Source organism: Rhipicephalus microplus, chromosome 5 (genome assembly GCF_043290135.1).
Source record: "Rhipicephalus microplus isolate Deutch F79 chromosome 5, USDA_Rmic, whole genome shotgun sequence".
Taxonomy (NCBI): domain Eukaryota; kingdom Metazoa; phylum Arthropoda; class Arachnida; order Ixodida; family Ixodidae; genus Rhipicephalus; species Rhipicephalus microplus.
In genome coordinates, this window is record NC_134704.1 from 8,634,034 (window position 1) to 8,650,717 (window position 16,684).

Genomic DNA, 16,684 nt, shown 5'->3' on the forward strand with positions numbered 1-16,684 from the left:
GCAGACTCCGTTTGCGAAAAGTGCGTGCTTTGCAGACCCAGCAAAGTAACAGCTGAGACTCTTATTCACGTTCTTTTGTACCTGTGAGTACGTTTCATCCGTCACATGTGCGTGAGAAATGCGAGGCACGTTTCGATCTGTTTGCCATTCTTCGCGTGACCTCCCCATTTGTTGCTATCACGTCCATGGCATCGTCTTTGCGGCAAAGCTGTCACTTTTTTCTTAAACCGCGACCAATAGCGCCGTTCGCCGCACGTGGCGTCTTTCTGTCTCGAGAAACGCCGTATGCGTTTCCAGCTCTATAGACCCATTCTATGTTTGTAAACAAAGGTAGGCCGATGTCGACATTATGGGTAAAATTATAGCGACGTCCGCACGTAACTTGCGCCATAAGCGCTGAGGGCTGCGATGTGCGCCAACAAAGCGACGTTGTGAGACGCCATAAGTGTTGTGAAAGCAATAAGCGCTGAGGGCTGCGACGTACGCCAACAAACAAAGCTAAGTTGTGAGACGAGACTCACATCCAACAATGACGCAGTTCGTCGGCATAACGTTTTTTTTCTTCTCGTTGCTTGACTGAGAACACCACATGCACCATCAAAACCCAGCAGAAACTGTGGTCTTTCGCCTACCAATACAGCGCCACCGCATTTTCGTGACGTAAGACTGGTGGAGTTTGTGTATACAAATTACAAACAACGTTAAAAACACCAGATGGTCGAAATTCCCGTAGCCGTTCACTACGGCGTCTCTCAATAATATCATGGTGTTAGGACGTCAAACACATGTTATTATTATTATTATTATTATTATTATTATTATTATTATTATTATTATTATTATTATTATTATTATTATTATTATTATTATTATTATTATTATTATTATTATTATTATAACATTTCTCCCAGGGGCAGCACACCGGCTGAGCCTTTTGAAGAACGTAGGTGGGCCATGCGCAACCGCCACTCCCAACACGTGGCGCTATCTCTGGATAGCCAGTGCGCGTGGGTTCAACAGTCTCTCTCCCTTTTTTTTTTGTAAGCATGTAAGGACACATTCTAGTGATTTGAAGTCAACAAGCATCGTTGGCAAAGGAAAAAAATGAAGGACGAGCCTCAAATTTAACATACTTTCAAAATCAGGAAACAGGACAACGTTACGCCTGTGAGTGATAATCGAGTTTCGCTGATATATAGCTAAACTTCTGCGTTTCTATGTAGTTGGCGCACGTTGCCGTGAAACTTTGGTGCTTGTCAAGGCAGTTGCTTTTGGTAGCAGTTTGACTAGGCTGAGATAGCTTAGCGACGCATGCCCCGCTGGTTCATGTGTTCGGGGGTGTAAGCTTTCTTGATGAAGCGTCCATTTGGGCGTCCATGGATTGTTCACTCTGGTGGTTGTTTTCTATTGCCTATAGAGTGTACTCTTTCTTCGAGCCACTGGTTTTCTCTTTCGATGAAATCTGGACCTTGCTATGCGCTTGGATATATCGCTTATGAAACTGCTTGATCGGAGCTCTTCTCTGTTTGTGGCTCGCAGACACCTTCTCGTGACGTTCTTCGAGCCGACGTTTGCCCGGGAAGCGTTCCCGTGCTTCGACGAGCCGGACATGAAGGCCACTTTCACCGTGGTAGTGGTCCGGCCAGAGGCATACCACTCCATATCCACAATGCCGCTGGTGCGCTCCGAAGGCAGGTGCGAACAATTTCTCTACCAGTACACGACGCGTATGAAAATATTTGCTCTGCATGGTTCGGCGTAGAAGGTGGAACAGAGGGCACTCAATGTTCGAGAAAAGCTGTCCACGACATGGCCAGCAACGACATTCTTGAACGTATACGCCTGCAACGAATCTGACGCTATGATGAGCGCCTGAAACGACCTCGCTGGTTAAAAGAATAAAGAACAACATATATTCTCTACAGCTCTGCTTACTCTTAGAACGAAAGCAAAAATAAAAAAGCCATGTATACTGTTATCATGCCTTCAAACATACGAGCACATGAGCCATGCTAACGCAAGTTCTGAAGTAGATTCTTCCGCGTTGGGACGTGTATACGCGAAACCCAGGTCACTTTTCACGCACCCTAGTGTACAAACGTTGTCTACACAGTCTTGAAAAAAAAATGGGAAAGAAAATTCGTATTTCAGCATGGCAGCCCAACGCTTAACGATTGATTTGTGAAGTTTAACGTCCCAAAACTATCATTAGACTCTTTAACCTAGGCTACGATCGCAGTCTTTTTTTTGTAATTAAAACATATGTGAATACCACCAGTGCAACAATCTTATTTCTGATGTCAGTCACTTTGAACTGAATCTGCAAGCCCCATTAAAACAAGTTTAAAACACCTACGCGGTGCAACCATCGAGAGAACAGCGAAGAAAACATGCGAAGCCAATGCTGTCCCCTTTGCGGCTCCTCCGCTCTCTCGCGATACACCGGTGTTCCAGGAAGACGCGCCAAAAAGCCGGAATTACGACACTAGGGTAGGCTAGGGGTTTGAAACAGAACTACTACAATATTACATATCTGCGCTTTTTGAAAACATAAACCCGAGACAGTGTTCCTATTTCCCCAAGTCGCTGCCCTCTGGGGACGCTGGGTAGAAGTCATCTTTCGGAGGTGTCACCATGTGAACAAAATGATCGTTTAGTTGACTCAGTGCTCAGATATGAAATAAAACATTAATGCAAACAAAGCACGAAGCAAGATGACACGAGGAAGGATGCTGACTGCAAACTGAAAAAATTCTGCGAAGAAACCATGCACAGGAATGGTCCGTCAAGGCGGTGTAGTAGGTACGGTGGTTGGGTGTTGATCCGGAAGTTTCGGATTGGATCCCGGCCGCAGCGTTCGTATTTTCGATGGAGACTAAATGTTTGAGGCCCATGCAACTGTGCGATGTCATTGCACGTTAATGAACACCAGATCGTCAAAATTTCCGCAGCCCTCAATACTTCACAACGATATAGCGGTTCTGAGACGTAAAGCCCCAGATATAATTATTGGGTGCTGGGAAACATAGAAAAAGGTATTTGCTGTTTTAACCACGTGCGTGACGTCAGACAGCGGATTTTATTGTCTAGCAGATCAAGCAATGGAACGCTTACGCACTAGCGAACGTCTCGATGATCTTTCTCGTGCGGTTTTGACGATAACGCTTAAGAGCGTGACATCAGACAGGCTGTTTGTGCACCCACTGGTGACATTAATTTCTGTATCAGTATGGAAGGAGAAGCTGAAGCACTTAAAGAAACGACTCTTGAGCGTTTAAGCACAGTTTGATCTCGGTTCAATTCGAAAAACGATGTGAGAGTGGAGACCTTTGGTGCAATCTGCCGTATTTAATAGTATACTGTTAATGGCACTGACAAATATTGCGGCACATGAGACCTAAACCTTTTTGACTGCTTTAGTATCGACCCTCGTATTTAATCCTCCAAGGATGACAGGATGATGCCTTCAAAATCTATGAACTAGGACTCTAATGCTCTGTATACTAAAAAAAAAAAGGGGGGGGGGGGAGCTTAACCCGACAGAAAAGCTTTTTACGCTTCGACTATTGACTCCGTATACCTTGCCTCGTTTAGTCCACTGGGTAGCCGCCTGTCAGCCTTATTGGCTGACAGGCGGCTGCCTCCATCCCCTCCTTGGGCGGCACAGAACATGTGCCAGCGCTCTCTTCTGCAGCGGCTTCTGCTGCTGCGGTGCTTTTTAATCACTTTCCCGCCGCAGATGCGCCTGGGTAGATGCGCCTCGGTATTCAATGATTTATTTTGGAAGTGCAGTCTCTTGCATTGCACAATATGATTGGTGGTCGCACCATCTACCATCTAAAAGGTGACCCTGCTTCTATAAGATTAAGGTTCATGAGAAGCTCTAGCTGGGTTACGCATTATGAAGGAAGGACCAAATAGGAGGCTTCGTGACAATGTTTGTGCACTGCAGAGTTTGTGGATGGACAATCTGTTCGTTGTAGAACACCTGAATACTTGTCTATGAGCATACACATAGTAGGGTACTGAGTACTCTAAATCATTACCCACTTTTTCTAAAACACATAAACTATCAAAAAGAGGAGCACACTGTTGAAGGAAAGGTGGATAGAATCGCTAGAGTGGGTTTGCACCTAAACAGTTTGAAGTCACGTGACCGCAATATAAACGTCTTATACGAAGAAACGGACGTTTGAACTAGTGGACTCAGGCGGGCGCAGTGCTTCCTTTTGAGAGGGGGGGAGAGGGCTTGTCGCAGCGTCCTTCTCCCTATTGCGTCAATGTATGGGACTGAATTCGCCCCCCCCTCCCCAAATTCGCAGTGCCCCCTCTATATTATGTCTATGTGTGGGGCTCACTTTGCGCCTACCCTCTTAGATGACTAAATGACTGTTGGGGGTGCAAATATACTCTAACGATTGTATTTACTTCACGAATAAGCTCATCCCGTGTTTCCTTGCGTACGAATGCTCTACGCTGGTTTCCTACCCTATTGAAGCTTTCGTGTGAAACGCATTGACTGCCTTCGCAGAGCGGGCGGATACGTGGCGGACCACTTCATGACGAGTGTCAAAATGTCGACCTACACACTCGCCTTCATGATCAGCAACTACACTGCCACGAGGAATGGAAAGGTGCGGGCCTTCGCTTTTTTTTAAACTTCTTTTTCATGTGATGTTTTACTTCGCAAGCCGCTTGTGCGACGTCTCTTGTATACATGCATTATCACCAGAATCATTGAAGCAGACGTATTATCGAACGAAGGGAAGGAAATCTTCGCCTAATCTTTGTTGTGATGAATTCACCAAGCTTGGATGTTGGATAGTGCTCTCATTGAGGTGCTAATATATTTAGCGTTACTTAAGATATTCAATAGAGCTGTGACATCTCAAAGATAAATTTTATACTCCCAAATTACGATAGATTTTTAGGGCAGTAGAATGCTAATTAATTTTGATTATCAGCTGTGGCAACTTAGCGCATCGGGCTGCTAAGCTTGAGGGCACGGCTTTGAGTCCAGGCCGTGGTGGCCCCATTTCGATGTGGCTACCGGCGGTAACGGACTCCTGGCGGAGATAATGCTGACGCGCTTGTTGATGGCACTCTGCATACCTGCAACTGATCTGTTAACGTATTGTTGTGTCTTTGTTGTAGCATTTCAGCGTTAAACTGTTTCTTGCACTCAGAAAACATTTCATGCATTTGCTGCGGCACCTGCTGCCCGAGTTCAGACGATGCTTGTTGCTGTTGTGATTGCAGTTCTCGCATGCACTGCAACTGTTCCGCCTTCTGTAACTGGCTAACGAGGACTTCATCGCAAAACGTGTGGGCGATGTCGTCTGTAGCCATTTCTCCCTCTAGAGAGTGGGAATGATGACTTCTGAAAGTTCGCAAGTTTGTATTGAAAGGTGGAAACATTAAGTTTCTACGCAGTTCCAACCGGAAAGATGATTCCAGCACCACCGTGCTCACAGATATTCCGCGGCAGAGTTTGTGGGGTTTACGTCGTCTGGCCACTAGATGGAATGGAAATGCTTCCTCAAAATTAAGAACAAAATTTATTAGTAACACGAACCGTTATGCTGCAACGCTGATAGGACAAACAGACCTCCTGGCCACTACACTCGCCATCCGCAGATGATCCTTCGCCACACTGACCGTCCAATCAGGCCCCGGAAGTTCAGCGCTAGTTTCGGTTTCAAGGAACATGCACGCTCGTAGTGGTTGCCAGGCATCCTATAAGATCCGGTTGAGCAGAATGAGGCTGATGTGAATGTTCGAATTTATTGGCTTTCACAAGTTTCCACAAATAAAAAAGAACGATACCCCTGTGAAGAACTTCTATTTTGTTTACATGTACTTTGTTATTTTTTTGTTAATTTTAAATCGGGCGAAGCGCGGGAAGTGCTTGCCTGCGCTGCTTCTCGCTCAGCGATATTAGGAGTTGAGTCACGCTCAGTTATCTCACTCGGTTGCGGCGCGGCAACAATACAGCAAGTTGTGGTGGGCAGAGAACAGAAGCCACAGTGAGCTACACCGAACATGCATTCGTAGGAGATGGCTAAACCAGACAACACATGTCTTTCACGGCGGTGCGGTGTGATAGCCCAGAGATTTCTAGTTCCGCGAATGTTTCTCTAGTTTTTTACAAGCAACGGGTGAGCACAAGATTTTGTACCCGTTATCTGAGCCGGTATTAATTTTGCATGAGTACATGAGCAAACCAAGTTCTCTGCAAGCCCGGCTGGACTGACAGAGGTGAAGTGTCGCTTGACGAACAGGTAAAGCCAAGCTGCGCTGTCGGGAAAATGCGTTTATTGAAATGCTAGAATTTCAGTTTGTTCGGCTACGTAGTTTTAGCTTTCGAGCTTCTTTTACTTTTGGCGTTTAGTTCAAATGATGTCAGGGTATTATAGGATGCTTTATTTTTTTTTTTACTGCGATATAGACTTGCCCTTAAGGCGTAATATGTTTTTGCGTGTATGTGTATTAAATGTGCGTCGTTGGACCGCTTCCTTCTCATGAAATTTTCGTAGCTGTTTTTTGAAATTTGTGAATGTTTAATTCTAATACTGCCACTCAAATACAAGTGATGGACCAAATGCTTCTAAAATTTATTACAGAGAATGTCGATTGAGCCAATGTTCTGACAAGTGAGCTTTTCTTCGTCAAAACAACGCTATTGCCTGACTAGTTCAAGTCAGCTTGCCAAAACACTGTTTTCAGTGACGTTCTTTCTCAAAAATCTTCTGATCAATTGAAACCTCTCCGTGCCTCTGAACTTCAGTCTCGTTTGGTACTAAAGCTCTGTAAGAAAGCTATGCGCGCCGCCAGAACAAACGCGAATGAGTCAGATACGACGTATCCTACTCGCGATTGTTGATAATGTTTGCATGGGGTCGGATATTTTGGGTTCAATGTTTGCCAATTATGTGCGTATGTCAGTTGTAAGTTAAAGCTGCTTTTATATGATGACACTTTCACTCTACGTGTATGTATGTTTTCTATACAAAACGTGCAATGGTAAGGTTCATTTTATTCGTGCCGATCGACTTTCGTCTTACTGACAGATCCATCAGCTTAACTTTTACCTCTTCAGAACACACACACACACACACACACACACACACACACACACACACACACACACACACACACACACACACACACACACACACACACACACACACACACACACACACACACACACACACACACACACACACACACACACACACACACACACACACACACACACACACACACACACACACACACACACACACACACACACACACACACACACACACACACACACACACACACACACACACACACACACACACACACACACACACACACACACACACACACACACACACACACACACACACACACACACACACACACACACACACACACACACACACACACACACACACACACACACACACACACACACACACACACACACACACACACACACACACACACACACACACACACACACACACACACACACACACACACACACACACACACACACACACACACACACACACACACACACACACACACACACACACGCACGCACGCACGCACGCACGCACACGCACACGCACACGCACACACACACACAAAAGAAAAACAGAATTCTACGAGTAGCCGCATCGACCAAGCGGCCAGCGTACCTGAAAGCGCTCGTTCACCTCCACTGCACGCATCGAGGCTCTGTAACGCAGCGCCTCCCCAATAGACACCTTTAGTTGGGCGTACGTAACGAGTCCACGTACGCAACACTGCCGCGGGAGAGAAATGCGCATGTGCAGTACGTAACGTATCGATTCCAGAGATGTGCGCGTACGCCCGATACAAGCAGCTGCGCACGTAACGCGACGCTCTTTACGTTGCGTTCTTGCGATACCTCGAGGAAACCAGAACGAGAGTATATGGTGGTTGTGTTCGTCGTGGACAGCAACAGCGAACCGAATGCAAGGCATGCGTACTTCACAATGAAAGGCGATGTTCTCTCGCCAGACAAGGCACATCCAAGCGGCGCGTTCCGGCATCCTGACAATTCAGAAGACATTGCCTGGCGTCTCACAAAAATCTTTAAGAATCGCATTCGATAGGTTGTGTGCGGGAACGCGTCTTTTTCTGTCAGGTCTCTCAGTGAATGAATCCCTAAATCATAGTTTCATACAATATTACCTAGAGAGGAATCTGGCGTTGCCATTGTGTACCCTCGTGGGAATTATGGGAAGTACAGGCTTCGGATTGGATCGCGTTAGCCAGCGAACTGTCTCCGGATCTTTTTCTACAGTTTCAGCTTCGTTCTTCGCGTAGAGTGGGTAGTGGAGTGGGTGCAAAGGACGTAAGTTGTGCCTTTGTTGTTCAAAGAAGCTGAAAACTGCTAGGCCTCTCAATTTACTGCAAGGCTGGAGCTGTATAAGTCGGTTTTCGCAGTTGAGGCGAAGAGTCGTCCACTCACCGCTACGCATACACGTAGCGTCCCACGCCAGTGCAGGATATTACATCGAGTTCACGCTTGTTGTTAGTGCGTCTTGCCAAAACTTGTTGAAATAAACTACAAAACGACGGCGACGCGAAATAGACGCACTGCCACACTTTTCTGACTCGACTTCACACCAAAACGAGAGGTACTTTGGGCACATATCACTTGCACAGACGCAACTGGTATCGCAGCAGACGAAACGGTAAGTGCTTCTCACTTAATACTGTAATGTTATTTGCATAAATAAATAATGCGTACTTTCTAGGACAAAACAAGATTGTTAGTTCTGAAATGTTGTGAAGAATAATTCATTACATCTTGATACCAAATCTGGAACGCAATGGCAGAGCAATGCATACCTTGTTAGTTAAATTTTTCCATGTTTCACTTATACCCCCTACCCACAAAAACGTATTTCAATAAAGTTTGCGTACAAATATTTCAATTAAATGTAAGTTCATATTACTTTTTTTACACTCGGAAACGGAGCGTCGAGAATCTCAAAAACGTGATCCATCCAAAGCATATCTCAAGTCTGTACTTCCCATAATTCCCATGAGGGTACAAGCGCCTCTGAAGGAGCCCGCGTAGAGACTAGCGCCAGATTTCTCTCTAGGTATTATTGTATGAAACTCTATGCCCTAAATAAAACGGCAGCAGGATACGTACTTTTATTTCTGGCGCAACGTAACACGCATTGGACGTTGTGCGAGATTTCACTGATTAAATGTGCCGGTAGTACATCGTAAGGTCATGTACACTTTGAACGTGACCCCATCCGGCGGGGTACGCTAAGCCTCACCTACAGCAACCCTGGGGTCGATCCAGTGCGGCCGCACCCGATAAGACGCTCTTTTTACATTGCGTGCCCAAGCTCAAAACAGCAAACGCGAACGAGCGTATGCAGTGCACTTAGGAACGATGCTAAAAATCTACACAGCGAACACCACGGCCTGACTTGTACGCTGGTGGTCTTTACCCTGGCAGTCAGGATGTTTTTCGCGCCGATCACAGAGGCTACGTTATTACTGGGACCTAGCATACTTCGGACGCAACGTCACTAGAATATTCAAGTGAAGTTGTTCGGACGTGGGTGGCGCTGATAAGCATGCGAGAACCCTTGCATCTCGCATACGACTAATCAAGTTGAGTGGAATGCATCCAGGTACGTTTAACTAGAAGTGTTGTCGCACGCTTAATTCGCAGCGTACGCAACGTAATTTTCACAGCGTAAGCAACTTCTCCGTACGCCCAACTAAAGGTGTCTAATACGATTCACTGATTTTCTCGTACAGAACATCAAATAAACGTTTTGTTCACTTTCTCCAGGGGCAAGACTATCGCCCCTCGACGACGTTTGCAGTGAAACATGAAGATACGGGGCCATTTTTCTTTCAATTGGATGACCTCACCAGTGACGTCATAAAACAATTTTCGGTTCATAATTTTTTTAGAAGGATGTCCGGCAACCGCCAGCGGTAAAGGCGGCGCTGCCGGTGGGTATATGCATGCGAGAGCGAATACATGGGAGGTATAGAGAGTTGCCTCCCCCTGGTCCAACCAGTGCCTCATGGTCTAACACAGGCGCGCACATGCCCCGCCAGTCTGTCACTAACACACCGCGCATCGTGTCGGCTGGATTTTTTGTAAGGCATCTTTGATACGTGTGCACCGCTAGTGCTGAGCACGTGTAGTTATCGTGTGGCCATATGGGCGATTCCCACACATTCTCCCCCGAGAAAGAGTCCGTTGCGGGTGGTTATCTTTGCCGTCTTCCGCGGCATATTCGTTCGTCTTCACCACCATCGCCAGGCGTGCCGCTGATGTCATCCCCGACGGTGATGTCACCCTCGTAGCCATTGGAGCCGTCTTTAACCCTTTGTAAGCTGTGGGCTACTTTGTCTTCGCAGAAGTTGAAGTCTTCGTGGCTGCCACCATGGCGGCTCCAGTCTTCCCTTCAGATTTTCGCAAAGCACCACCAGGCTCGCACCTACCGGACAATGCTGTGAGGTGATTCTCTCGTGCGGTGCTAGCGATCCCACGGTTTGTGTGCGGTGTCCATTTTAGGGGTCACCTTTGCAATCCTGCATGCGGCCCTTGGCGTAATGTCATCCCTGGTTTCGGTTTTACGATCGTCGGTGGCGTCTTTCTTGACCTTCGCCGCTGCCTTTCTCGTTGCGGCACTGACACCCGGAACAGCTTTCGGCGTGTTAGTGCTGGCCGAACTCACTTCCACCGCAGTGGCTTGGCTCTCGACCTCCTTGCCCGCGAACATGTCGTTGTTGTCACTGGTATGTACAACCATGGCATCCCCAACCACGTGAATCACGTTTCCGAATTTCGTAGTTGCGTCTTCCGTGCCGTCCTTGTCTTCCTCGCCTGTAGCCACTGCAAGGGCTGGGTTAATTGGTAGCTCCAAAACTGGAGCCTCTCCGTCGGCAGCAGTGTCGCCTCCGGTCTCGTTGTCTTGCGGTGGTGTGTGTGTGTTATAAGCGTCAAATGAAACCACAGATGAAACCTGAACAGTGACGAGCCTTCGCGTTGGCATAGTGCACACTGATCCACTTATCACCATGGACAGGCACGCATATATGCGCAGAACTGCCGAACAGGAAGCGGACGTCTGTTAACGGTGATAACTGGAAGGCGCACGCTATACCATCGCGAAGGCTTCGCTGCTGTTCGGTCGGGTTTCATTTGACGCCGATAGTATACATTCCCACCAAAACGCGGCTGTCCTCCGCAGTCGGGACCACAACGTCGTTCGCCGCACTATAGGATGCGGACTCGGCCTGTCGAGGGTTATCGAGCCACTCCATTGACTCGAGGAGTAAATTCAACGCCGCATCCATCTTCATGGTCAGACGTGGCCACTTATACATGCTTGGCGCCATTTGAGTTCTCGTCATCTGGCCACTGAACGGAATGAAAACCCTATCTCAAAACTGAGAAAAAAAACGTTCATTAGTAATTAGGAACCGTTAACCTGCAATGCTAACGGAACTTATAATGCAAACAGTCCTTCCAGCCACTGGACTCGTCGTCCGCAGATTATCCTTCGCTTCGCCGGCCATCCAACACACGCGCGCATATGCACCACCACTCTATCACTCGACTGGTGCTTTTGTAGGGCATCTCTGGGACGCACGTACCACCGCTACTGCGCAGCACGTGTAGTTATCGGGTGGCAATGTACGCGATTCTCACAAATTTAAATGTGGTTTGCTTCAAGCATGCAGGATGGTGTGGATCGTTGCAGTGCTATTCGCTGATATGACTATCACGGAATACTTGCTATCACCAGCCGATACTAAAAAAGTAACCGCTATCTTCTTCGTCTATCTCTTCTACCCGTTTTTAGATTAAACTCCGCACTCTACTGCCGTGGCACATCGGGGAGGAGCTTTGCGCCGGTGCTGACTGCCTTGCACGCGCAATTATGTTCACCGCAATTCAACTTTACAGCGGGATATCTCGCTGCACAGAGAAGTCCTTTGAAGTGAGAACGTGTAGTAGCACCACTGCCTCCAAGATATACGCATGCCCGATTGCTGCAGTCACTAAAAAGTTATCTTAGTTCATTAAATGACTGGTGGCAATAATGACTGTGTACCCATGGATACGTAAATTATTTTCAAAGGTAGCTTTCACGTAGCTATTGCTGAATTTTAAGAAAAACGTAAGGCTTAAATTTGATCCCCCCCGCAGAATTGCGAATCAACGCAATAGGCTGCTGCAACATCTCAGTGACATCTGTCAATCACTGACGCGGGCAATATAGTGACATCTGTCAATCACTGACGCGGGCAATATAGTGATAGTTATACTGCGCCACCTTTTGTTGAAATTGTACGTATACTGTATGACGTCTCACGTGACGTTTCCTCTCGGGTCACATGAACCCCTGAGCAGCTTAAGTGCAGATAGAATCGCCCTTACTGCGGGGCGTGCATCGCTGTAAACGTGATCGCCGCCCGTGTTCACAGGTGTCCGTGTGGACGCGGCCCGACGAAGCAGACCAGGCTGGCTATGCTGCCGAGATCACACCTATGATTATCGACTACTTTGAACGACTCCTGGATGTGCCCTACGTCCTGCCCAAAATTGGCAAGTTTCCTGATCGCGTGTGCCTAGCTGGGGAATTATCTGCGATGTATGCCTAACCAAAATATTATTCGTGTGGTGTTTGTTTTTATATAAAGCGATATGAAATCACTTCCGCTTCAACTCCGAGGCAAGCAAGGTTGGTTTGGTTGGTTAGAGAAGTTTAGGTTCTCAAAGCAACTAATGCTATCAAAGGTGCTTTAGAGGAGGTCTCGGGCTAATTTAGACCTCCAGGAGTTTAATAGAGTTAAAACACCAAATATTGTGGCTATAAAAATCCCGCTGCAGGATTATTCGGTATACGCTGAACACGAAGTGTTGGGCGCAACAAACGTTTGAAATACATTTAAATTTACATGAGTAATGCGAAAAATGATGTGCTCCTTTTGATCGGGCGATACTGCTTACCGATAATATATGAATTCTCAAGCGTGTATAAGAAAATTTACCACTTTGTCTTTTTGACAAACGATCACAGAGGAATTTATGCAGAATGTGTCAAGAAATACCAGGGCACGATTGCAGATTGTGTCAAGGCTTGCGACTAGCACCGTGCGCACAACAAAGTTCGCTGCAAAGCCATTGCTTCGGTTGAGTCGCTCGCTGCTTTCTTTCAGCAGCTCGTCTGCAGGCTCAAACCTACACTCTTAAAAAAAGTTGGCATATGCACTAACTAAAAAAAAGGCAGATCCCCCGTACAGTGGCAACCGATGATATGCGAAACAGGAAGGAGGAAGGTTGATATGACTCAGCACAAAATCAGCACAACGTTACGAGGCGGACGTAAATTATGCCGTACATGATTTTCTTGTCATTTTACCATATGGTGTAGTAGTGCAAATTCGACGGGGACACAGAGGACAAGAAAACACGACACTCGCTACACTAGCAACTAATTTTATTTCAGAAACAGCACTTCAACCAGTATGGCTTCTATGTGATGTTTATCATGTTTGGACGTATCATTTACATTTGTCTTCTATTCACGCCGCTTGATACCGAATTTGGTATATGTGGAGCTAGCGAAAGGGTTGCGAGCACGCTCGTAGCATGTAGTCATGTTTTGTATGTGGTCATGTTTTATATGACACGCGTATCATGATTATAAAGTTTGCACCAGTCATATATCTTCGTCATTCATTCACGTCCCGTAATACCAGATTTGGCATGTGTGAAGCTAACAAAACGACTGCGAAAGTACTATGACCGTAGCATGTGGCCATGTTGTACTTGTCACGCATGTCATGATTATCCTGTCTGCACGTGTCATTTACCTTCGTCGTCCATTCGCGTCACGTATTGCCACATTAGGTATTTGTGAAGCTAGTGAAACGGCCGCGAGCGCATCATGAGCGTGGCATGTGGTCATGCTCTTACGTGACGCGCGCGCACCACCGCGGTGGTGTAGTGGCTAAGGTACTCGGCTGCTCAGCCGCATATCGCGGCATCGAATCGAAGGTGGTCGAAAGCATCGAAGGTGGTCGAAATTTCTGGAGCCCTCCACTACAGCGTCTATCGTAATCATATTATTAAACTTCTCAGCGCAAAAACTTCCGACAAGAAACACAAGAGACGAGGAGCACGTGGTTTCTTTGTCTATTTTGGCTTTTGGTTTTGTGTTTCTTGTTTTTGTGTTTTCTGGTTTCTGCCTAAGCAAGTGATCTTATCGTCTTTTTTGTAACATATATATGTGCGTCGTAGTAGTAATAAATTTACTTGAAAGTCTGCGCTCGTCCTCGTCTCTTGTGTTTCTTGTCGGAAAACTTTGCAATAAATTTTCTTGAAAGTCTGCGCTCGTTTTCGTCTCTTGTGTTTCTTGTCGGAAGTTTTTTGCTGAGAAGTTCAATAATGCATTGCCAACTAGCCCAATCCCACACTTTATCTCATAATCATGGGATGATTTTGGGACGTTAAACCTCACGTATCAATTAAATGACATACATCTCACGATTATCATGTTTGCACCAGTCATATACCTTCGTAATCCAGCGACGTCACGTAACGTCTGATTTCGTATATGTAAAGCTAGCGAAACGACCGCGAGTGCTCCATGAGTGTAGCATGTAGTCATGACTTAATTGACACGCATGTCATGATTTTCACGTTAGGGTCTGTCACTTATGTTTGCCATGCAGTGATGTCATACTATACCAGTTTTGTACGATGTCATGTGAACGAAACCATCGCAAGAGTACCAAGACCATAAGATGCAATTCATGACATAAATGACATACATGTGATGATTTTCATGTTATTACTAGTCACTTGTGCTCGTCACACACTCATGTTAGGTCATAACAATTTTGGTATCGATACCATTAACGAAACGGCCAGGAGAGCAAATAGTCGTAGGCGGCTAGACAGATAGATAGATAGATAGATAGATAGATAGATAGATAGATAGATAGATAGATAGATAGATAGATAGATAGATAGATAGATAGATAGATAGATACTTTACTACTTCGTACTACTTTCGTATTTGTGTTTAGATAAAAAAATACTCCACTGACTCCACACGTGCTTCTCATTGTGTACTTGGCTGTTGCAGACCTGGCTGCGCTTCCGTCATTCCTGGTTGACGCCATGGAAAATTGGGGACTCCTCACTTTCCACAGGAACAGCCTACTCTTCAGTGACACCAAGGACGCCGTCACGCACAAAGTGGTCATAGCAACGGTTATCTCGCACGAACTGGCGCACCAGGTGCGTCTGCACAATGCCTGCTTTATGTGGTTGATGTCGGCTTGAAATAACCTTTCGGTGCACGATCCCGCATCTCTCCTTGCCGCTGCTAATCGTGAGGCATTTTCCGATGCGAAGCTTATGGCGGAGTTCAATCCGGTGTGCGTGTGGCGTGACCACGCTTACTGCGCATGCGCTAACTCTCCCTCCTATCGCGTGAGCGCGAGGAGGTGGGGTGGAGGATGTGGCAAGAGCACAGCCTCCGCTCTACACGGCAGCGTCGGCGGGAAACTGCTACGGATGAAACGTGGGTACGACATGCCCAAACGCAACGGCAGCGTCGGAAAGCAAACCCCGCCGTACACAACGCCGACGTTGAAGCCAAGCGTCAGCGTTGAGCCAACGCGTCGGTTGCGGACAGACGGCGCGAGTCCAACGCCCGTGCAGAACTCCTCGCTAGAGGCCTTCAATGTCTGGGATTCGAGAGTGCAAACACCAATAAAATTACACTATGTCCCGCTAAAGTGGACCATAAGGCGATGTAGAGCAGCTTGGGGGGTGGACACTGTGTTTGCATCAGTTTGACTACGTTAACAACAGAACATAAACAACAACACAACACAAAAGACAACACTAAATATCCAACATAACGAAAACATTATTGAAAACACCTAGTCAACCGGTGCGTTTCCCGCACTGCCTCGATTCGCCTCATGGTCCCCTTTAGCAGGAGATGGTATATATATTTTTAAAACTTTTCATATGATCTGATGTTAATGGGAACGGATACCAAAGTACGGGAGTTATAAAAAGAAAACAGGCTAGTAAAAACTTCAACGGGTAGTCGAAAATGTCTGACGACGTTGCGATTGCATAAAGCGAGAGTATATTTAATGTGTCGCACGTGTGTGCAAATAAAACGCCCGTTTTATTTGGGTTAGCCTGTCGATAAGGTGACATAAATTGCAGAAATAGGCCTTGGCCTGCAGATATTTTGAGGTCATGTTTACAGCTACCACCTGCACAGCACATGCGTGGTTCTTGAATGTGACGCAGTGGTTCGGCAACCTGGTGACAATGCGATGGTGGAACGACGTGTGGCTCAACGAGGGCTTCGCATCTTACATGCAGTACCTGGGCGTCGACGCCGTTCATCCAGAGTGGGGCATTGTGAGTGCATGTCTCCTCACTCTGTGTAGCGACAGCATTGATTAAGCGCTGCAAGTTGCCGGAAGTCGGTCATTGTGGAGTGGAAGTGTAGAGTAGTCGTACACAAGCATGCACGGATTCCGTAGGTCGGTAGGCAAGCCAAAGAAAGCTGTTGGTTTGGAATAATAATATTGTACATTTTTTGGCACATTCTACATTTTCCTGCTTGAT

The 16,684-nt window shown here is 46.6% G+C and overlaps 1 protein-coding gene across 2 annotated transcripts in view; it reads left to right on the top strand.

The window, feature by feature from the left end:
* The window catches only part of LOC119174028 (aminopeptidase N), a 66,662-nt gene that overhangs the window by 17,240 nt on the left and 32,738 nt on the right, over positions 1-16,684 (top strand). For both annotated transcript variants that reach the window (XM_075894804.1, XM_075894805.1), the window contains exons 4-8: positions 1,540-1,695; positions 4,532-4,634; positions 12,502-12,622; positions 15,171-15,325; positions 16,361-16,474. In XM_075894804.1, the coding sequence (XP_075750919.1) occupies positions 1,540-1,695; positions 4,532-4,634; positions 12,502-12,622; positions 15,171-15,325; positions 16,361-16,474 (649 nt within the window). The remainder of the gene's footprint in view (positions 1-1,539; positions 1,696-4,531; positions 4,635-12,501; positions 12,623-15,170; positions 15,326-16,360; positions 16,475-16,684) is intronic.